General features: G+C 36.4%; 1 protein-coding gene across 1 annotated transcript in view; it reads right to left on the bottom strand.

Annotated features, from left to right (window-relative positions):
• Nucleotides 1-4,191: 4,191 nt before the first annotated feature.
• The window catches only part of AP3B1 (adaptor related protein complex 3 subunit beta 1), a 270,204-nt gene continuing 250,619 nt past the window's right edge, over nt 4,192-23,776 (bottom strand). Inside the window, 3 exon segments of the mRNA XM_077759898.1 lie at nt 4,192-4,914; nt 16,962-17,100; nt 22,200-22,297. Of these exon segments, the coding sequence (XP_077616024.1) occupies nt 4,761-4,914; nt 16,962-17,100; nt 22,200-22,297 (391 nt within the window). The 3' untranslated portion in view covers nt 4,192-4,760.

Raw genomic sequence — 23,776 nt, 5'->3', positions numbered from 1 at the left:
GTCCAAAAAGATTCCTTTTAGAACCTGGAAATAACTGTAAAGCATAGGAAATACCTAAGATCCCCAAGGAAATAGCTAAAATTGGCTTACAAGTGGGAGAGTAGAGCCAACAACGCTGATTTCTCCCGATTTCTAGTTCACTGGTTCCCAATCTTCTCTTTCCTGCCTCTCCCCCGCTTCCAAGAGCAGCACAGCCCCACCTACAGTATCGAAACCATTGGTTCCTCCTCTAAACTGTCATTGCACCCTGAGCTGGAGACCTGGGGGCTGGTGCCAGGGAGAGGCTGGGAGTGGAAAGAGGAGAAATGAGCGCACAGAGAGAGGTGTAGGGGTAATGCCGCTCCCTGTACAAAAAAGGTACATTTTAAGAGATGGCCTCAGTTGAGAACAATATAGTCTTCCTCCTCCCACTCCTAGAAACTGTTTTCTCTCCTAAATGCCATTCAACTTTTAAGACCTAGCTGCCTTTGTTCCATAGTTGAACCTTCTGGGACCTCTCTAACCCTCTTCTTTCCCTAAATCCAATAGCTCTTACTGGTGTGATGTGACAATCGCGCAACTGCTTCACAACTTTTCCCAGAAATGATTTCAGCCTTTGGACAGCTGTGTTTCAAGTCTGTTGGTCCAGTGATCACGTGAAGTCTAAAACATTTTCATTCAAACACCAATTTCACTTACCAGGTCAAGTTAACTTACCAGGTCAGGTCTTAAAATAGCGTTTGCTCTGTAACACAGTTGAAAAGTGGTAGGAAAAAAAAGTGACATTATCAAGAAAGAAAGAGAGGAAAGCATTCATTTAGTCATATTGAAAGCTATTTGTCAGGAAGAAGAGGGAGACTGAAGATTCAGGAAAGATATTTCATGATCCATTTAAGGGCATGTTTTTCTATTAAACACAGCTTCTATTCATCTAGGAATATAACACTATCATAAACTTTTTGTTTTGATTCCTCTAAAATCTCAAGAGTGACAGTGATCATGAAAACTTTTCTTGAGGTAACTGGTCAAGCAGGAAGGCAGATGGGAAGGAAATGGATGATAAAAAAAAAAAAAAAAATAAAGCAGGGGCACCTGGGTGGCTCAGTCAGTTGAGTATCTGATTCTTGATTTTGGCTCAGATCATGATCCTAGGGTTACGAGATTGAGCCCCAAGCTGGGCTCCATGCTCAGCATGGAGATTCTTTCCCTTGGTCTTTCTGCCCCTCTCATGCTCTCGCGCTCTCTCTGAAAGAAAAAAAAAAAGCAAGTGCATGGTTAGACAGTTAACCGACCTCCAATTGATGGAAGAGCCATCATGGCTGGACTGGTTAAATCACCTGTGTGAGGGGAGGGGAGGTGGAGGCGAAAAGATGGGCTCAGCATCTCTGGGGGTGATAGTTCACTTAAAGCGATTTGACTTGGCACTCAAAGTGAGTGGGGGTGGGGAAGTGAGCCTACATTAGTATGTAAGCAAAGTTTGTTTGCAAACCAGGGCTCACTGACTTAGCGAAGTCCACACTGCATTTCTTCATTTACTGCCACTGGGACTGTGGTTTCCTGTGGGGTACAGAATGCATCTTGTATCTTACTATACCCCTGACAATCGTAACTGCCGTTCTTCACGTTCCACAGTGGAGAGTCTTTAAATAGAAAGGAAATAGTAAGACTTCGTTAATTTTGCATTATAACATAGGGTTTTTTACCCCCTCTCGTTATGTGAAAAGAGGATTTTCCCCCTTTAAACACAGTCCCCTATAAGGTTAGAGAGATCATAGAGAGGAAACAAAGAAGGTAAAAGAGCTTAGGTTTTCCTCTAGCTAGCTAAACTTTACTTTTCAAAACCTCCCTTTATGTTATTCATCATTCCGGACTCTTATCTTCTCTATCTAACTTTTTAACCTGAAACAGGTTACAAGGGCAAACTTTTCATAAGCTATTAACAAGTTACTCAAATATTTGCAAATGGTAACTGGGAAGGGCAAGTCTGAAGTACTTTAATTTGATAAGTTCATTGTCATAGTCTCTTCAGAATAAAAACATTCTCCTTTTCTTATAATAAATAAAGCAAATGTACTGAGATACCAAAAATGAGGCAATGTGATACCAAATATGAGGCTTAGTCTGAAATATACTATGAGAGCCATTCTTCAAGATTGGTGTACATAAAATGTCCCATTAAGTAGACATTAAAATGAAAAAATATAGCTAGAATTAAGAATTCAACATTGACTAACTCGACTCAATGGAACAATTTAAAGATAATCAAGGATTATGATAAAGTTAAAGGAAATAAAAGGTAAGGAACTCTGAAACATTGTACCAAAAAAGGAAGAACACCCCCCTACGACTTGCCCCACCAAATCTTAAACTAGGGATTTTGGTCATTTTTCTAATTTCACTTACATGAAAAATATTTTAATGGTATTAAGCTATTGATGTTAAAATGGCCTCAACTGTTAGCATACCACATTATATTATTTAGTATAGATTTTAAATCTAAGTTAGCTATCAAATATTTATCTTTTTCAAAAATAAAGTTCTACTGAAAATTCCTTACCTTAAAAATAGGTACCTATAAAATGACCTATTTTCAAAGATAAGAAGTACCCTAATTTAAGGAAAACAAAAACCTGTCTACATCACAAGATACATTTTCCCTCTGCTTTGATGCATTTAGTGTAAATATGTTTTTCAGAAACCAGGTATTTAGCCTTTCAAATTCTTTATAACGTTTCAAAAAGTTGTTGACTTAAGGGGCGCCTGGGTGGCTCAATCGGTTAAGTGACTGACTTCGGCTCAGGTCATGATCTCACGGTGTAGGAGTTCCAGCCCTATGTCGGGCTCTGTGCTGACAGCTCAGAGCCTGGAGCCTGCTTCAGATTCTGTGTGTGTGTGTGTTTCTGTTCCCTCGTCCCTCATGCTTTCTCTCAAAAATTAAACAGACATTTAAAAAAAATTGTTGACTTAAAAACCAAAAGTTACGAAGTAAGCCCTGAGAAACAGGATTAATAAAGGAAATGCCAACAGGCTGCAATTATAGAGGGGTGTCCGGGTGTCAGCACTGCCACAGCATGTTAGGCTCCAGGATGAGGTAGGACACATGACTTCTACAGCAATACTTCGCATCTGGATTAAATGCTGTATTTCAAGAACAGGACAATTTAACAATCTTGTTTGCTCTCTCCAGCTCACAAGTTTGAAAACTGAAATAATTTTTCACATCTATTTTGTTCTTCTCAACATGTATTTTCCAGGATTGTTTCATTCTGTTTATTTTTTTCTCCTTATATATGTTCTACAATGTTTCCATCAATGTATATTCTCTTTCTACTTTTATTAAATTTTTTAAAATGTCTTATTTATTTTTGAGAGAGAGAGACCACATGAGCAGGGGAGGGTCAGAGAGAGAGGGAGACACAGAATCTGAAAAAGGCTCCAGGCTCNCTTGTATCAGAAAGATAAATAAAATTTCATCTGGTTTTAAAAAGATATAAAAGTCTCAGAAAAAAAGTTTTCTGGTTAGAAAACCACTTTTTAAAAATGTTTTACTTATTTTTGAGAGAGAGAGTGCACAAGTGAGCATGAGTGGGGGAGGGGCACTGAGTGGCAGATGACCCAAAGCGGGCTCCGCACTGAAAACAAGAGAGCCTGATGTGGGACTCAAACCACGAACTGTGAGGCCATGACCTGAGCCGAAGTTGGATGCACAACCAGCTGAGCCACCAAGTCGCCCCTGGTTAGAGAATAATCTTAATAAAAACAGNTTAGTGCTGATATGTTGACTATGTAACAGGTTTTAAAAATTTCCACAATTAGATTTCTACTGAGTAGTTTTCAAAGGTGTTTCAGTCCACCTAAGTTGGGCATCAAGATTTGTAAAGAAGCAATGAGATTCAAAGAATTTATTCAGCAGGTGTAACAGGAGGCCTTATAATCTGATCTCTACTAATCAAAACTGCACAGAGACATTTTATTGTACAACATGATGATTTTTGTTGTTATTAAATACACCAATTTTTTTCCTTAGAGTTAACTACTCTGTAACGTAACTAAAAAATCTACCTGGGTTTGAAAGTGGTTTTTCTTTCACTAACGAAACCCCTTTAATTGCTTCTTTGCAGAATATAACAAGCTATTTACTTTTAAGACAAACATCAGCATATGAACTTCAGGATTACACACAGTTTCTCATTAAAAATGCAAAGACACATGTTATTCATATGCTAGTTTATTATTCAGAGATGATTTCATGATGAGCATTGTCAATAACCAATTACAATACCAGGAAATTCACAGAACAAAATTTTGCAGAGATCTTACTGTTTTTGTATCTGATTCTAAAAAGTATGCTATTCCCATTTCCACACCCTAAGCTCAGAGGCCACTTAGACTATTCCTAGGCTAATTTTCGGTTACAGTGGGAGGGAGGATGATTCCCAATGAACTTAAAATACCCAATTCACGTCCATCGTTGTGGAAAAAGAGAAGGCAGAGGAGAAGGCCAGAAGAAGTAGCAGGACAGAGGAAGCACCACATAGATTCAAGAGTTGAGAAAATTGACAGTAAAATATATGTTCTTTGGTTAGCAAAGCGAAAAGGGGGAAAGTATTGCATACATGATAGATACACACTAGCATTCTAAAGCAGGAGACAAGAATGTCAAGAGTGTATTCTTCCCCCACTGCCAGATGGAAGGGCTATTATTATAAATGAAAGGCAGCAGTAGTGGATGCCAGGCACTTTTGTTGTGTGCCAGATTCTGAAGTCCAGATGTAAGCAGGTTACCCCTGGGACAGGACAGGCTTCAGCTCCCGCAGCAGAACAGAACCGATCACCGTTTTCTCGGTGTTGATGATAAGCTGTGCTGTGGAGCCTTCCTTCAGTTCCACTGTAACTAGCATCAACGACCCACTGTGCACAGTTTTAGCTGCAAACCTGAAGGAAAAAAAAGAGAGAGAGAGAGCTTTTATCGTGAGGGAGGAAAAACGGAGATGGCATAAATTCAAATAGGTTTAAAACAGTTCTTTTTTCTCAATAATTTCTTACAGGTTCCCTACTGTCAAAAACCCAAAGCCAAGCATTCTTCTGAAAAAACGAATAACCTGCCCAGCACCATGCTTACCACAAGCAGGTAATTTTAGTGCATTTTTAGAACGGAACAAAAAGGGAAGTCTATTTTACTTATTAGTTTGAGCAAGAGACTTACGTGAATAATTCTCCATTAATATATATTTGGGAATCATTCGTTTGGTACTGAATATTCCACCATCCATAGGCTCATTTAAAATAAACCACTGCATTTTTATTTTTAAAACACGTTAAGAAAAGGTACTTTTCTCAAAGGGCTTGAAATTTTAATTCCTCATATCTGAAAATGATTATGCAAGAAGTTAGGTAATTTTATGTACGTTATAAAACTCTTACGTCTCAAAGAGTCACGCGTGTTAAAATGTTCAGATTCAGTGTCTAATGCTGATAAGGACATGCAACAAAACCATGTGACAGCTAAGTACAACGCCGTACTCCCTCTTTCTACACTTTTTTTTACGTGCAGAACGCTAGATACTTCTTTTTCTTTTAGAATAGAGGAAACTTGAGGTCTAAGGCTCCATTACTAAATTCCAAGACATGAAGAATCTACTAATTACATGGAATTAAAAGCAAAACTAGCCTTTTAAGCACTGCTATTGACTGAAAAGCCGTTGGAGGCACAATGAACTTCTGTCAATCCTGCTAATTCATTCTGCACGCACAGTTGAGCCCCAGAGACGTGAAGGAAGAGGACGGTACCCTCCCAGGCCTCCATTTTCCACATGGAGCATGTTCCACACATTTTTTTTTGGGGGGGGGGAGGGCGGGGGGCTTGATTGCAGGGATGACTGGAGAAAAACAAAGTTGCCGCACATGAGCTTTTGAAAACACTAACAAGTGTAGAGCAGGTCTGTGACCTGCTGTGACCCCACTTTGCAGGGCCAATCCCCTTTCCCCTTTCTGTATGACACGTGTCTGAATCTGAGCCATCTGCCTCAATTTGCGCAACATCTTCAGCCACAATGGCACCCAGTTAGCCCTGACATCAGCTCACAATACATAAAAATAAAACTGCTGCGCTGACAGCACGCTGCGGACTATTCAAGAGCAAACCAACTGGTCAGTGTCTCCTGTCTGACAATTAGCATGGGCCTTGCGCAGAGCCCACGGTGTCCTCAGGGATCTGTTTAATTACCATCAACATAAAAGAGGGAGTTTATCAGGAGACACTCAGAAAAACTTCACTCCCAACTTAATTAAAATATTAGCCACTTAAGCAGGAAGCAGATTCTCTTTAAATGAAAAGTAATTTCTTCTTTGGGTTTTCAGAAATGACATCAAGATCTCATAACACATTCGATTCTTCTTTTTGGCAACCTAGCAAGCCTTTTTTGACCTAAACAGAATCATGAAAATCAGCTTTCCAACAGTAATTAGAATAATGACTCAAAAGCAAAATGAATATGCTAATATGAAAATATTATCAACGTTTTAAAGTTGCATTTTAAACTGTAAGCTAGTGGGTAGCTGATCAAGTATGTTAGAAATCTCTGCGGTCATTTATTTGTGTATTTTCTACACACAGGGAAAGCTCCTCTCTCCAAACACACTGAAGACTTGCAAGGAATCTGCCAGAGCAGCTTTTCTACTGTGAGCAGCAAGTGTAAGTAACCGGGTGCTCTTCAGAGGTCCACACAAGACCTAAGGAAGTGCTTCCTAATTTCACCTTTCAGAGAACACCAACGTCACCAGCCCTAAAATGACCGGCCGCCTTTTCTACAGAACACCCCTTACAAGTTTATGTATTTCTTTGGTCCAAACTTTTGGGGTTCTTCTGCTTCACAGGAGAATCCTGTTTCTGGATTTCTATTAAATCATGTCTGTATGTCTGACGAGGCGGCTCCCCTGTCCTACTCATTTATGTAACTTTTCTCGCCACAGATCTGGTCATCACCAAATTTTCACTCAACACATCTCTCCACAGAGGTCCCTATTTCTGACAGGGTTATAATTATGTAAACAATAGTCTTATTAGTCCCTTTATTTACTTAACACTTGTGCCTTGGGACTGTAGTGAAGGAGATTATGTCTGAATAGGAACACAAAAGCACTTGAATTTCAGGGTTGTACAGCCCCAAGGCGCATTTTATCTCTTTTCTATTAGAAACTTAGAGTCGATGGTATAATAATGTAAACTCAGCAGAGACAAATGTCAATTTTGATGTCAGTGTGTTTAAACAGATTAAAATTAATGTCTCGTACATGTTTTTGAAATCCTATTACCACAAAATTCTCAATACTGTAAAGATTAGGGGCAGGAAAGAAAAGGGGTCTTTGCTTACCCTACAGCAGAAACATGCTTAGCTAATCGTCCTAGCCAGAAAATCTGCTGGCTGGTATAAAAGCTACTGCCTGTTTGCTGGGTCTCTGTGTTCTAGTGGGCACAAATGGTAGAAGCAAGGTTTTAAAGCAGGAGACTAGAAGATCAGATGTTCTGACATTCTCATTTCACAGTTCCAAAAGGATATATTTAATTGGAACACAGCATGATTACAACTGGTTTGTTTTGGTCCATGAAAAGCAAAGCCATCCCCCCACCCCCCCAAATTTATTAATCATTTAATGCCCGAACAGGCTATGCTTCAACATACATTGAAAAGACAGTTATGGAAAGAGTACCAGTTAATAAAACACATAGCTAGCTTTTGGATGTAAGAAACGCTGGTTATAAAGACAGCCTGGGTCAAATACTTCTATGCTAAATTTAATGGCTGACATCAGGATCTCTGTGTTTGACCTCAAACGAAGATTAATGCTGAGACAAAACTTTTTCAGAAGACATGTGAAGTTTTTCGGTCACCACAGTGATAAACGCAGCTACCATTTATTTAAGTGCTTTGTGTAGTGGGTACTTGTTTGATGCCATGAGGCAGAATGCTGTATAGACGGGGGACGTGAGGCCCCACAGAAGCTGAGACACGTGCTTGGGGGCACACAGCCAGTGAATGGCTGAGCAGAAATTTGAACCCAAGTATTCTGGTTCTGGTTCATACGCATTCTCAAACATGTAAAATGTACTTTTAATATTTGTTTTTTTTTTTTAATTAGTAAACAGAAAGATTAATGTTTTTCTTATTTACCTAATAAGCATATAATCTATTATTGTTCCAAAAACTTTAAGAGGGAAGATTTTCCCCTTCAAAATGTGTAGCTGCATCTGTACTATTATGTGATTCAAAGCATCCTGACTTGGTGCTTTGTCATAACAACTTTTTAATTTCTGCCTTTAAAGATTAAAAAAAAAAAAAATTAAGCATCTCCTGCTTCCCACTCCCTCAAAAGAACACCCACAAGGAAAAACAGAAAATCTTGTTGAATGGAGCTGTGACACTCCACAAGGGAGGACTTCTGGGCGGCCAACCGACCTCGAACACCAGTAACAGCACAAATGAGAACAAACAAGAGGGTGACAGTTAAAGACGTATCGCCTGTGTATGACGGGCTCCGTGTTATTAAAAGGATACCATCGAGGTATTTTTCATAGTTTTTCATTTTCATTCTACCACCAAGCACTGGCTGTTTGGTAATCACCAACTGAGAAGGTAAAACTGTTTAGATCTATCTGTATTTCGTTTCGTTACATGTCTTTTTGTCTATTATCTCTAGCAATTGACATTTAATCTTTGAAGCCTACAAGAACTCTTAAAATTAAAGAAAAAGACAAAATAAGCTGCCTGCAAAACCTAAATGACACCACTCTTCTAAAAAAGTTAATTTGTCTTAACTGTTGAAAGAATTAGGAAAACAACTCAGAGAACAACAAATCTGTACCAATATATTTACAATATTATTCCCTCATGCACTTAAACCACACTTTTTAAAAAAGATTTATGAGAAGCTGGCTATGGACCATAAATGTTCTTTGTCAGAAGGAAAAGAAATCCTACAACTCAACGGTTTTAACAACTGAAATGTTAACAGGACAACAGGAACTAAACAATACTTATCTGAGAGGCTTCATCAATCCCCAGGGTATTCACAAACACAAACATTTTTAAGTGGAATCATATTTGCTACACTTAATGCAACAGCTCTAAGACATGCTTTTTCTGCTCTTGGATAGTCTTCCTGGTTTCTGATTTTTCTATTCTGAGTTCAATTTTCTCGTGTTTTCTGTTCTACTGGTTACCAGAAGCTGTGACAATGACCCACTCAGGCTAAAACTTTTTTTTCCCCCCTACCCTGTACATGAAGCCTTCAATTACTGCCTGCTGAAGCAGACAGAATCCTATTAGTAAGAAAGACGATCACAAGATGCAGTGCCCTGCCCTAGCTGTATAAAAATAATTAGTCCAAAGTTGACAAATGTGTAATGAAGTCGCACAATGATTATATGTAAGAAATACTGGTTTGAATAAGCCTCCTAACATCAAATACCAAAGCATCATGATTTGGAGCATTATTTTCCAAAGAATTTAAAATGATAAACCCTTATTACTTTGAGTAAATACACATTTTAAACAGACCATTTGTAAGTTGGAAAAAAATTCCATTTTCTTGACTATAAAATAGTATTTTAAAGTTAAGCCTGTTACACAATTGAACTAATATTGAGGACAAGAAAAATTTACATGATTCAAGTTTAGAGAATTTATCCAAAGCAATGTGTTTCCCCCTATTATTTTTAAAAAATCAGCCAGCAATATTGTAGTGTTTTCCTTTAACATTCTGATGAGAAGAATTAAAACAAAAATATAAGCTACCATCATAGTTAAGACTCTCTATATTCTGTTCGAATCTTTAAACATGGTATAAAAAACGATTCTCCATATTATCTTGTCATTGACACATTCTCTTTCTTTATAAAGAGAAGCTAAATAAATCTAAGTGCACTTTCTCAAAGAAGACATGAAATATCCCAGTTATTCCAAAGCATTTGGTTTGTTTGTTTGGTGGGGGGTGGTAATGGGATGGGCCTTAACCGAAAACCAAATAATGAAACAAATAAATTCTTACCCCATTCTCTTTGATTCCTTATAAAATTGCCAACCCAGAAGGAAAACCATCAAGAATACCTCATTTCTACATGAAAACAGTTATATATTCCAATTAGTAAAACTGTTGCATTGCAGAATATTACCTCACAAATGGCAGAATTAAATAAAACTTAAATAAAGAATGTTTTAAAGCAAAATCAGCGATGTAGTTTGGTTATTTCTGAAATATCCAAATATGTGTTCCGTGTAAAAATTAACTGAGGTCCACATTTGTTTTTCAGTGAAATGCTGTTCACAGAGCCTTCAGAGATCAAAGCAGCAGATAAAAAAGCAGTGCTGCCCTCTCGTGGACAATCACTGACCTGAGAAAGAACTCTGATGTGTAAACAGGTTCCACAAATCTTTAGTCCTGTTTGAGATTCCAAATTTGTCATACAGTAGAAAAGACCAAAGCCTGATATCTTTATACTAACAACTCTTTACAAAACATTTTAAGACAGGTTAAGTCTGGTTACTATAGTATTAGATATTATAAAATTAGGGCACGAAGACATGGTTTTCTATCATGGCCCTTTAAAATTACCTGGTATTTAAATATTCCACAGTTACTAGGGAAAAAGAAATAAAACAACAAAAATAATAATCCAAAGATTGAGCAATCTAATAAGAACAGGAGAAAAGGGAGTATCAAAGACCCCCACCAAGAAGTGACTATGCCATTCATGCTTGTAACCCTAAGAAAATTTATCACGAGTCTTCAAAAAACATTGAGTGAAGGAGTGGCACAATAAAGACATTTTATGATGGAAATGGTAGTATATACCAGTATTTTTCTTATTAATTACCATTAAACATATATGTGATAATGGTGATTCAGTGGATGAGTTGAAGGCCTAGAAATGAAACAAACTGTTCTTTACATGAACTTCAATTAAATAATAAGATTTTTGATTTTCAACCCGAAACAAATAAACTGTCTTTAAACATGCTGGCAAATTAAAAAGTTGACTGCCAGGTTGCCATGGATACACTGTTCCAATCGCAGCACCAGACTTTCCTACTAGTTAAGACCTCAGAAACCATAGTAAGACAACATCATTTTACTAAGACTGTAATTATTCACAAGTTGTATGTTGTTCAAAACTTGCAAGTTAAAAAAAGTGACAGAGTAAACAAGATCCAAACATAGATTAAGATCTACGGGGTGGGAGGAGGACTGTAAGTACTAAATACAAGTGGGGGTGCCTGGGTAGCTCAGTCGGTTAAGCGTCTGACTTTGGCTCAGGTCATGATCTCATGCTTCGTGGGTTTGAGCCCCGCGTCGGGCTCTGTGCTGAGAGTCTATTTCCGGTTCTGTGTCTCCCTCCCTCTCTGACCCTCCCCTGTTCATGCTGTCTCTCTCTCTCTCAGAAATAAATAAAACATAAACAAAAAAAATTTAAAAAAATTTTTTTTAAAAAGTACTAAGTACAAGTGAATAATGAAAACTGTTCTAAGGTCTTATTGAATAAGCTACGAACTAAAACAGAATCATGGCAGACACAAGGCTGTTTTCACTCAAATTATCACATCCTCCCCCTCGCAGGGTCAATTTATTGTTCGTGAAAGGGCAAAATGAGTAGGCAGTCTGACAGCTCTTTTGAACACCACCGTTACTGAACGTCAGAAGTCTGGAAACTGGGTTAAAATGTGAAATGGCTGAGGCTGCTGAAAGACAAACTTTTCCTTGTGGTCTAGGACTGTTACACAGACAGGGCTGTAATATACTGATATAATCAACAATATACTCTTGCTGGGGCACAATGGCATAGCTGTAAGAAAAAACATAAAATATCTTGTCTATTAGCATCCCTTAATAACTAATCTGTAAAAAGGAAATGCATAAACATAGGAAAAACTCACTTTAAAATGTGTCGTGTGGCTGTCATTAACTCTTGATAATTCAAGAAAGTCTTAAACTGTACACTATGAAACAATGTTGGCTTCATAACTGCTTGGACTACTGGCTAAAATGCAGATTCCTGGGCTGTACCAAATTTGAGTCCCTGGGTGTGGGTCTCAGGAATCTGAATTTTATACAAACCTCCCACAGAATTCTTTTTTTTTTTCCTTTCAGTTTATTGTCAAGTTGTTTTCCATGTAACACCCAGTGCTTTTCCCAACAAGTGCCCTCCTCCATGCCCATCACCACCCTGCCCCCCCACAAAATTCTTTTGTAAAGAAAAACCTTAAAGACTGTGGAGCTATATATTTTTAGCTTTCTGCTTTTTTGTCACACTGTACATTAGTACCTTTATCAAAGAACAAGCAATGTAATTAAAGCAAACACACGTCAGTTTCTACAGTTTGAATACAAACCTGTCATAAACCCTTACTTGACTTCTTTTTCAGAGGAACATTAAGAAATTTTTTCTGGCCCTGAATATACCTAGGATTCCCACTGCTAGTCTCTCTAATTCTCCTCCCCTAAACACATGAAATATTGACATTTTCCCTTTGTAGTCCATTCATACACTGGCTTACTACTATTCATTCTGCTCTTTGTATATTTCATTTATGTACTAGTTTATTAGTAGTGTCTTAAACAATATGTTTTAAGACTTTTACAATGCATAGAATCTCACATATTTTAATCTGAATATTTAAAACAGGACATGAAGATACTCAACTCTATATTTAACAAATGCTTTTTGAAGATTTTTAAAAATCACATTTCTGTATTACCCCTTATCTGGAAAATAGCAGATTTGACCATAACTCTGTAGATCTCAATGGGATGATTTTTGTTGTCAAAGAGCAGCCTTTTCAATCACCAAGTGCCAGAGAAATGAAAACAAAGATAACTGAGTCTTTCAATAGTATAACTGGTTGGCTTTCTGATACTATTGCTCATTTAGAAAATGAAAAATACATGTCATATAATCTAACAGTAGATATACTTTCTCATTGATCTTGAAAAGTAGTTAATTATATAAGAAATGTTCCTGGTTTTTGAAATGAATTCCATAAAACCTATGTTCCTTTAATTGGCTTTTTCTTAATGGAAGCCATTTTATGTTGACATGTAGGAACCATATTCTACTATGTATTCAATTAAAATTTCTACTTTACACTATTACACACTTCTGAATATTAATGAAAGTTCCCCTTTTTCTTATATATGTCTTATATTAAGTATTTTTTAACTTGGCATTTAACGTAAAAACTATTCAAATTTTAAGAGTAGTGGGAATAAATTATTCTAAAATGCTTTTCATACTTTTTTTAAAAAAATCAATCGTAAATCCATTACCATTAGTAAATACAAGAATGGCTTTGGTCCTACTCTTCATTAACTCAAAAAAGCAACCATCACAGAATAAAGGGGTTACTCAAAAATCTCACAGGGATTTCAATTTTATTAATAATTAAGTAATATATAAGTTTAGATATATAAACTCATTAATTCCACAGGATAATAGGATACTGAGCACTACAGTTAAAAACATGAACACAACTCATAAAGAGGTAAACTGTCAATTTCTGTTATTATAATATAAACAGTAATTGCTATTTCATTTTAAATGACATTAAGAAAAGTACTGGTACTGATTTTACTAACAATTGTTCATTTTTGTTTTGTTACTGGGTATAAAAGAATGGCAAAAAATGTTACATGTGCAGGATGATAATTTTTAACAATTACTGTATGAAAAATACAAGTAACTCTAGGTATTTATTATTTCTAAAATTTAGAACATTAATATAGCCATACTTTAACTATAAGAGCAAATGCAAAACAATTTCAATTATATATGAGACTTGTGAGGCGAATTAAAACAGAACAATCTCATCTTAATTAGGTATAGGCATTTAAAAAATTTTTGACCCTATAGTAACCTGGGCTCCTCCCTCAAGTTACAGAGCCAAACACCAGGATGATCATAGAGCTGGATCAGAAAAGTGTCACGACATCGTGGATGTGTGTAAGGACCATGAACATGAAGTTTGAGTGCAATCTCCACATCGCAAAGCCAGATATAAATGGTTCTTTGTGTGTCTCCCCTGCATTAGTACAGATACTTGCCAATTGCCTATAATTTAATCACCTGAACAGGCACTAAGTTCCAAACTACCAAGATAAGTCACAGGCAAACTATGCTTTAATAACAATTACACAACTGTGTTAAGTGTTTTTCTTAGTCTGCTTCCCAGTAGGAAAGCAGCTTTTATATTAGTTGGCTTTCAGAAGGCAATTTGGCTGTTTTCTTCTAAGAAACAAAAATCTGGAAACCTGCCATCGCTTTCAGAAAACTTAACCCACATACAAAACAAAACAAAACAAAAAAGAAACCAGAAGTTCCAATATAAATAAGGGTTACCGTATGTCTCTTTAAATATTATAGAACTATTAGAACAAGACTGAAGTTTTGCTGGATACTAGATGTGTCAGAATCATAATTTTATACTGCATAAGCTAAAAGTTATAGTCGATGCATGATATTATGGTGTTTCAGTAATTTCAGTAATTCAAAGGATCCATAAATAAAACAGAGCAACTTCTGCTAAAGAAAATCACTCAGACGAAAATTACTTAAAGCAGAAAACAACTGGAGCACCTGGATGGCTCAGTAGGTCAAGTGTCTGACTGTGGTTCAGGTCATGATCTCATAGTTGGTGAGTTAGAGCCCCATGTCCAGTTCTGTGCTGACAGCTCACAGCCTGGAGCCTGTGTCAGATTCTGGGTCGCCCTCACTCTCTGCCCCTCCCCTGCTCATGCTCAATCTCTCTCAAAAATAAACAAACACTAAAAAAAAAATACAGCAGAAAACAATTAAAACAGGAAAACTCAGAACCAAAATATTTTCATTGAAAAGGCTTCTGTTGAGTTTTCTCCCTACTGAACAGCATTCACTGTTAAGTTGTATTTGCATGGTGGTACCAGTATGATGACCTAAAGTACATTTTAGTATTTTATCACCACCCTATGTGAGATAGATAGGGCTTGGCAGAAATGAAGAAATGGAAGCATCAGAACTCTTAAAGAACTTGATTAAGGACCTTTCTCTAAAAACAAAACAAAACCAGGGCACCTGGGTGGTTCAGTGGTTTAAGCGTTGGACTTCGGTTCAGGTCATGATCTTGTGGTTCAAGAGTTCAAGCCCTTGTGTCCAGCTCCATGCTGACAGCTCAGAGCTTCGAGCCTGCTTTGGATTCTATGTCTCCCTCTCTCTACCCCCTCCCCGACCCACCCCTCATACTCTGTCTTTCTCTCTCAAAAATAAATAACATTTAAAAAATTACCAAAAAAATAAAAAAAAACAAAAAAATAGGGTAAATTTGTTCTTTTTAAAAAATTTTTTATTTTTGAGAGACAGAGAGAGACAGAGTGAACAAGGGAGTGTCAGAGAGAGAGGGAGATACAGAATCCAAAGACAGGCTCCAGGCTCTGAGCTAGCTGTCAGCACAGAGCCCGATGCAGGGCTTGAACCCACAAACCGTGAGATCATGACCTGAGCTGAAGTCGGACGCTTAACCGACTGAGCCACCCAGGTGCCCCTAAATTTGTTTTTTGACCAGCACATGCAGTCTTCACTCTATCACAATTAGTAGATGAAACAGGCAACTTCGAATGATGGCAGATCAAAACTTGAACTCAGCTCTTCTGAAGTCAAGAACCAATGTTCTCCACAGATAACACAGTTATCTAATAAATCTCAACTTTGCTGTGCCACTCCTTTCCAAAGAGATAAAGATCTTAAAAGTCCACAAGGAGAAGTTATAACTTGCCCCAGATTACCAAGCCCTATAATGGCAGAGAGAAGCCTAAAACCCAAATCAACTGTAGCACTCTGTATGGAGTCTCTGTTACCCCTGCACTAACTTAAAATTTTTTTAAAAAGATTTTAAGTAATCTCTATATCCAACATGGGGCTAGAATTTATAACCCTGAGACCGAGAGTTGCATGCTCTACTGGCTGAGCCAGTCAGGCTCCCCTAGAAAAAATGTTTTTAAGACCCAAAGGCATTCTCTTTGATTTTAAATTTATTTTCTAAATAGATATATAAAGGGGAAAGTATGCGACTGGCAACAGAATGGCAGAGGAATTAAAGATGAATTAAATGAATTCCTTTAAGCTAACAGAGGAGTAAGTAACAACTGCAGGTTTAAGGGGATCATTATAATCTTTAATTCAAGCCACTGCACACATAAGATCACAAGGAGGGCAACCATATTAATCACATTCTCTGCTACCTTTAAGGACAAATGACTTGGATGTCATGCTTTAGATGCTCGGTGGTGAAGATATTCCTGGTCTAAGAAACAGAAGCTGCATTTGGCCCTATGGTTGTTGTGGTGGTGTTTTTTTTTTTTTTTTTTTAGCAGCTCCTTATTACTGGAATCAGCCTTAAGGGACTGCTGTAAAAGGGAACTATGAACACAGGATCCAAATTTCCTTTATTTCAAGTAAATAAGGACAACTCCACTGCTTTGTAAAACAGGTCTTCCTGGAAATCCACTGAATCGGGTGAAATAGGATAGAGTTTCAACCATATCTTACAGAAGGTACCTTTGCAAATCACCAAACTATTACAAAATGCAAGTACGCTGACTATATCTTGCAGGACAGTATAGACGAGTGTACTAAGGACTGCATGAAAGAGGGAAGAGCCTTAACACAAACCAACAATCAAATATCTTATCAGAAACAATGGGAGAGGGTGACTGGCTGGCTCAGTGAGTAGAGCATGTGACTCTTGATCTCAGGGTTGTAAGTTTGAACCACACAATGGGTGTAGAGATTACTTAAATAAAATCTTAAAAATAAAAAGAAACAAAGAGAGGGGATTAAATATATATTTATGGACTTTTATTTTCAAGGAAAACCATGAACTTAAAATTAAATATTTATATGTGTCTATTATACATATATATATACAAGTTATCTCCACATCACATATTGGTGAACCTACCTGTGTATGTGATCTTGGCCAGAAGGGACTACACCTACATTGGCTACATTTACAACATTTTGAAGGATCACAGAGGGAGTGAAATTCTGGGGTGCAGCAATGATTACAGTAGAAGTTTCATTCATTCCTGTTAGCATTCCTGTAAGAGCAAAAGAAGGCTCCCTTTTACTTATGAAAATTACATTAAAACAATTTCAAGCCCATTGCCAAAATGTAAAGACTTAAAATACCCACTTCAGAATATAGTTTTAAAGATAATCACAGAATTAAAATAAATGCAAATGTTATAAAAAATTTTTAATCCTTACTGTGTAGGAAAGCATGTACAAATGTAGTGGAACATCATCCTTAATAAATGTGATTTTCAACACTCTAAGATAAAAATGCAGAATCACAAAGATTCTATTCAGTTTCAGTCTCTTTAAAATATACTCAATTAATCTGGACTATGTCAACTATTTAAGCTTTTACTTTTTAAGAATTTTTATTCTTCTCCTTTTCATTCAGAGATCTCTCTTGCCAAATGTTGCCTGAGTACAAATCAAAGTGAGTCTGGAATAACTAGCAACATTACCTGACGAATGGCCTCAACTGATGGATCAAAGTTATCTCAGCAGTGACTGCAAGTCACTGAACAGTTATGTGGTTGTAAAAAATGCACACGTATCTAAGCAGCTATACTTAGCGATAATAGTATTTGCCTAGTGAATGGAACTATAGAGTTAATTAAAAAACACCAATTGAAATTTCTGAAGCATAGCGTTTGAAAACAAAGGGAAAAATGTGAAAGGAAAACCTTAAATTCTAGAGACATTTTAAATCGGTATTTAAGAAAAAAAAAATAAAAGTAAGTAAGATCAGGAACAAAAACCCTAATACAGAGTTAACATATGACTTGCCATTAATATCAGAATCTCATGTAAAAATGTTCAGTAAACAAATTCAGTAACATACCAAACACTTGGAACAAATAATGAAATTTAGTATCTAGGTTAAAAAAAACCCCCAAAATAATTATAATAAATGCCACCGATTTGGGCCTGTGATGTGAGCCATCGACACCTAATGGTATCTGGTAAAAACAATAATCTTTTGAGACATTTGGTATGTGCACAATAGTTCACAAAATTTATGAAAATAGCAAAATTTGATTTTATGTTTTCAAAAGGCCCTGAATATTCAGGGCTATGTATTTAATTCACTAATTTATTGCAAATGCAACCTGAAATTTACAAGATCCCCTATGATTAGCAGCATGAAGACACAAGAGCCTAATACTGTAAAATGACTTCTCTAAGCTTTTAACAAAGAGCAGTTTTTACTAACCACTTTCAAACTCAGGGACACTATGTTCTGTCTTAGACTGTTTAACTTTAATATTAGGCAAAAGCTTTAAAAACTACACAAGCAGTCAAACACTGCTTTTAAGTAAAGCACAGCGGCTGCTGACATAACACTGCTGAGAGATGTGTGTACTCATTTAGGATTTAAACCTTCTCCATTAAGCTCTATTGAAGAGCAACTGCTGAATAAATGAATGCAACTATGTTTATGTTAAAAGCCTGTTTCCCGCAGCATGTAATTAAAGGAAATGTTGTACAAAGCCAGTACTTTTGTCAAGCTCCTGTAAATGGAAAGATGGATAGCACTCAGAGAAGTGAATGCATTGCTTCATATTTAACCTTAACACTCTTGTCATTAATGGTTTGTCTAACTTGGTCTATAAAAGACAAGGTACTGCTCCATTGAAGTAAAATTTAAAAAATCAACTAAACCATGCTTTTCAGAACAGAAGATTCATTATCGTCAGCTAATGTATTGGCATAAAGCAAAGTAACATCCTATCAAGTAAGGCACACATTCAATCTGCCTTCCCACCCCCCTTTATTTTTAACTCATGCTGTTTTATTGTTATAGGCAATTTGTACCACTCAGCATGACAGTGTAAACTGAATCAAGATTAATTTACATGCAAAAGAACACTTAGGAGAGCAGCATGGTAAGCAAATGTATTGTCTCGATTGCTGAGGTGGAAAAAGAACCTGGAAAGAAAAAAAGGTGCTCTAATTAAGGGGCATCAAATATGATTGCTTGTGGTAGTTAAGGGCCAGAAAATAGTAAATGTCTGACCATTTAAAGAATTAGCATCTTGCTAGCTAGGAAACCATAAGATGGATGCATAAATCATAATAAAATTAAGTAAACATTCTAGGTTTCTTAAACCGGAGATTCTTCTAAATGAAAATATATCAGGTATTCTCAAATTACCAAGAAAGAAAAATATGCCAAGGTATCATTAAAAGTTTCTCCCCTAAAAAACAGACATTAGATACCATATAGCCTGCTTGTACATAACAAAGTTGAAGTTACCAGGAAAATATTTTAAAATTGCCAGACTATAGAATTCGTTGTTCCATTAGAATTTATCTAAATTTTTGAGAGGCAGTGGACAGAGTACTTAATTTAGGGTAATCAGCTGTCATTAACTGCTAAAATGTAGACCACAGAATATAAGAAAGCAGAAGTAAAATTAAAATTTTTTCCCTAAGTTTTAGATTTCCAATTTAATTCGTAAGAAGAAAACGAGTGAAAGGAGGCAGTTTGGAATAAATAGCCAGCTTACATCTCTTATAATTAAAACTGCTTCAAGAAACCAAATTTTTAAGAGAGGCTCTCATGTTGTTTACAGTACTGAAATCATCCCACAGCTAGATTATAAACTGCAATGCTCAAAACTCATAGCAATGAAAAGAAATTCTGCTTCTGGTTTAGAGTTCCTAATATGAATATTATAATCAAGTCTCATATATAGGGTGAACCATTCTTTCCTTCAGCACTTTGACTACCAACCAACCTGATAAACATGCACATTTAGCCATGGAACTCTAAATGCAACAACTGAGGAAAAATGAGAGATCAGGCATCATATCAGAAATAAAAACTTTTCATTAAAAATAATTAATCTACTATGTACAATCTGTTAGAAGTGTTCTTATTTAATGCTGTACAAACTTTTAAATTATATACGCCTTTAGTATAAAAACAGAAATGCTTTTTATTTATAATTTTTCTAGTGAAACCCTAATTATTGCATTTAATGCACTTCTTGAGTCTTAAAATATATGCCCTGTGAAATGAGATATTAAGTATCTAAGTTCATTATTTAAATTAGAAAAATTACATGATGTAATGTAAGCATGTGTAATGAAACACACAGGTACTTAAATTTACTGGTATTTTGCCATCCAGAAGTTTGCACTGATAAAATGTGAGGAAATGGATGTTTATTCTGACTGAAGATTTTTCAGGTAGGGAGTCCTTTCTAGGTATCATTTGTTGAAATAAGCTAAGGTCTTCCTAGAGGAGTATAAAAAACAAGTACATGTGTAAAGTTGAGAATTGAGACCTCGATTACCAAACCAGCTGAAATCTCTAACTAAAAAGATACTATTGAAAAGACTCTTTAAAGCTGTGGTAAATTTGCCAGCATCAAGTCCCATATCAAAGAATGAATTCAGGAAGACAGAAAGAATGATACAGAAATGCCAAGAGACTTACAAGGATTTACAAATACTTCATATAAACAAATTTTCAAATAGCTTTATTCAGAGTAGCCTTTCTGCTCTATTAAACATAGCAAACAGCTGCCAGATTTATTCAGACAAATAATCAACAACCATAGAAGTAAAATGGCAGAAGAAAAAGGAATTTTGGCAACAGGTCCACAGAGGACCACAGCTGTTCTCCACGAGCACCTCTCTCACGCGCTTACTGTTCTGTATGGCTAGTCAGGGAAAAATCCCTCGGTCACAGCAGAGCAAAGAACACTTCATCGAAATAGCAAGTATTCTAAACCAAAGCTGAGGGACAGAAAAGGCATATGATAATCGGCTGCTTTAGATATACTTTAGCTGCACTTTTCAATAAAGAATACCCCCTTAACAGTAGAGGTGCCAAAGCCTTATTCAGTCACTTGTGTGCCACTCACCTGGGTCTGCTGGGCGGGTGTAAAGCAGAGAGGCAGGCTTTAGCCAGCAAAGGGTAAGAATAGCAAATGTAAGCATCAATTTGTCAGCAGAAAAATAAAATCATAAAATCACAAAGGTGTTTTTCTACTACAGCAATAATCAACTTCCAAGATTAGCAAATGCAAACAGGGATTTAGTCATTCTTTTTTATCATTTAAAAATAAGGCAGAAAATTAAGGGTTAGTATTAATTTACAGTCTTGTATGAGATTTTCTTTGTGAGATTCTTTTACAACCGGTTTTTTGAACACCGTGGACGGCAACGGCTTACAGGAAAGAAAAATCTTTGGCACTGTAATGACAGAGTGCCAGGAAGCATGTGTTTCTCCTTAGGTATAGATATTTGTATGTGTCCAGTACTTTCTGGAAGCGTGACAGATAGGATTTAACGACCTCAAAATGCAGGAATCTTTGTATGATAACCCCTTTAGAGAGAAAACCAGTCTACTTTCACAAAAACCTTACCACTATGTGACTATACCACTTACATATGCCCTAGTTCTGTATTATCTTTAATTAAACACACAAACTCATAGTTATTTCCCTTTATTCATACAAGAAAACAAAATATATTTTTATTACTAGGAATGCTGGACTCTGGGGCAAGCACAACATATTAATACTTTCATCCTGCAGAAAATATTTTCTTCTTAAGTCCATATTTTAAAATATTTCAGCTCTGATACGGGCTGACATCATAGCATTTCTTTACTATAGAATCAGGTCAGAAGAAAATGGAGGTATTTTAATGCTATAATTTTGAAGGGTGAGGCACTCCCAAGTGGCAGGGAAAAATAAATTAGTGAGACATGAAAAACAGTTCCATAGTGAAAGAAAATACAGAGGCATAACATGTAGAGGGGTAGAACTTCAGTAAGTCTCAAATCCCTCACATTTTCCCTAACACAAAACACAAAAGCACATCATTAGGTTGACAAATCTACAACTCCTAGAAACGAAAAGTTAAATTAAGAATCAATTTATTATTTTAAAGACATATTAATCAATTTTCAAGTATGCCAGGGATATAGACAAACATATAGCTTCAAGGTTATTTTATAGAAGCAAAGGATTAGCAAAAACTGGAGGATTATGCACTCATATCTGTTAATGGCTACGTGTATGTGGTAATTTATTTTAGAGACCGGACAGAAGAATGAGCACATATTATTTGGGATGTCAATTTCTAGTAAACTGTAGTAATCTCTCACCTTGCTCTTTCTTAAAATCTTTCTCTGACATGGCCACAGGTAAAAGCAGCTCTCCAACAGGTGGCTGAATATTAACACTGAAGCAATCATCCTTGGTACTAAGGGAAAAACACATCAAAGCTGACCAAATGCTTAATAAATAAACATTCTCCTTAATACTATGCAGTTAAATAGATGTAATTAAAGCATATGCCATCATATAAAGTATAGATCTTCTTGGCACAGCTAAAAATGTCTCAACATTATTTTCAGAGAGATACATCTGTTATCTCAATTAGAAAACACATTTTTTTAAACAAAAATATGCAGTTATCATAAATACATCCTTTAATGTTGATCTTTTAAAAACAGGTGAGCACCAAGGGCACACATACCCACTACTACCAGAGGAACACTTCATGCAACTTATAGAGTAGAGAAGTAATATTTTCTCTTTACTTTGCATGCTTAAAGTGTACAAAACAGAGTGCTTTAGCCTTAGATTGTTAAGATCTCTTATTAAAAATATTAGTTTAGTAAAAAATAAAATGGAGTGACATTACTGTGTTTAGATATGTGCTAATAAAATAATGCCTCATCTGCAAACTTGCTTTTTAAAACAAAAACTCTTATTTTTTAGTAGTGTTATTCATTTTTTTAAGTTTGTTTAATGTTTATTTACTTTGAGAGAGAGAGAGAGAGAGAGCGCACCAGCAGGGAAGGGAGAGAGAGAGAGAAAAACATAGAATCCAAAGCAAGCTCCAGGCTCTGAGCTGTCAGCACAGAGCCTGGCACAGGGCTCAAACTCACGAGCTGCAAGATCATGACCTGAGCCAAAGTCGGACACTCAACCGGCTGAGCCACCCAGGTGCCCCTTCATTAACATTATTGATCAACATGTAAAAGTTACTATTTCAAATGACAGGATATGAAAAATTTAGGAAAGGCAACTCGGTACCTATACCAGATAGAAAAATAGGAAGTGTATTTATTTTAATCTTAAGAACAGACACTACTCTCTAAAAAATAAGTAAGGTTTCTTTAAAAAACTTTTAAGGCACATGTTTGAAGTTAGGCTGATGAGTGTACCGGTCAGGAATGTGTCTGGCTGCAATTAAGCAGAAAATCCACTAACAGCAGGTGCTTATTGTTTAGTATGCAACAAGTCCTGCAGTTCCAGACAAAGACTGGTTCTCTGGCTTAAGGATGCTGTTGGGGACTCTGGTTTCTCAAGTTTCAATTCCATTGCCCTGGTGTGCAGTTTCATCCTCATGGATGCCAGATGGCTGCTGCATGGCTAGGTACCACTCTTGTGTTCCAATGAAGAAGCAACAGTGATAATGGAAGAGTAGTGAATAAATGAGCCAACCAAATCTATTCCTTTTTTTATCAGAAAAGCTTTTGTCCCCAAAAGGACTTCTACTTTCATGTTAGAACTGGATTGCATGGGCAGTGGGAAGGTAAATAGCGAAATGGGGACTGTGGCTAAAAAAAATAACAAACATCAGGTTAAGAAACACTTCATCCCAAGGTGCAGTAGGGATAAATAAAATGAAAGAAGAAAAGAAACCAAAATGTACTCTTTTTTGTTTATATAT

Source organism: Crocuta crocuta, unplaced genomic scaffold (genome assembly GCF_008692635.1).
Source record: "Crocuta crocuta isolate KB4526 unplaced genomic scaffold, BGI_CrCroc_1.0 scaffold162, whole genome shotgun sequence".
NCBI lineage: Eukaryota > Metazoa > Chordata > Mammalia > Carnivora > Hyaenidae > Crocuta > Crocuta crocuta.
The sequence above is the reverse complement of the archived record's forward strand: the minus strand, read 5'-3'. Positions and strand labels throughout refer to the sequence as shown.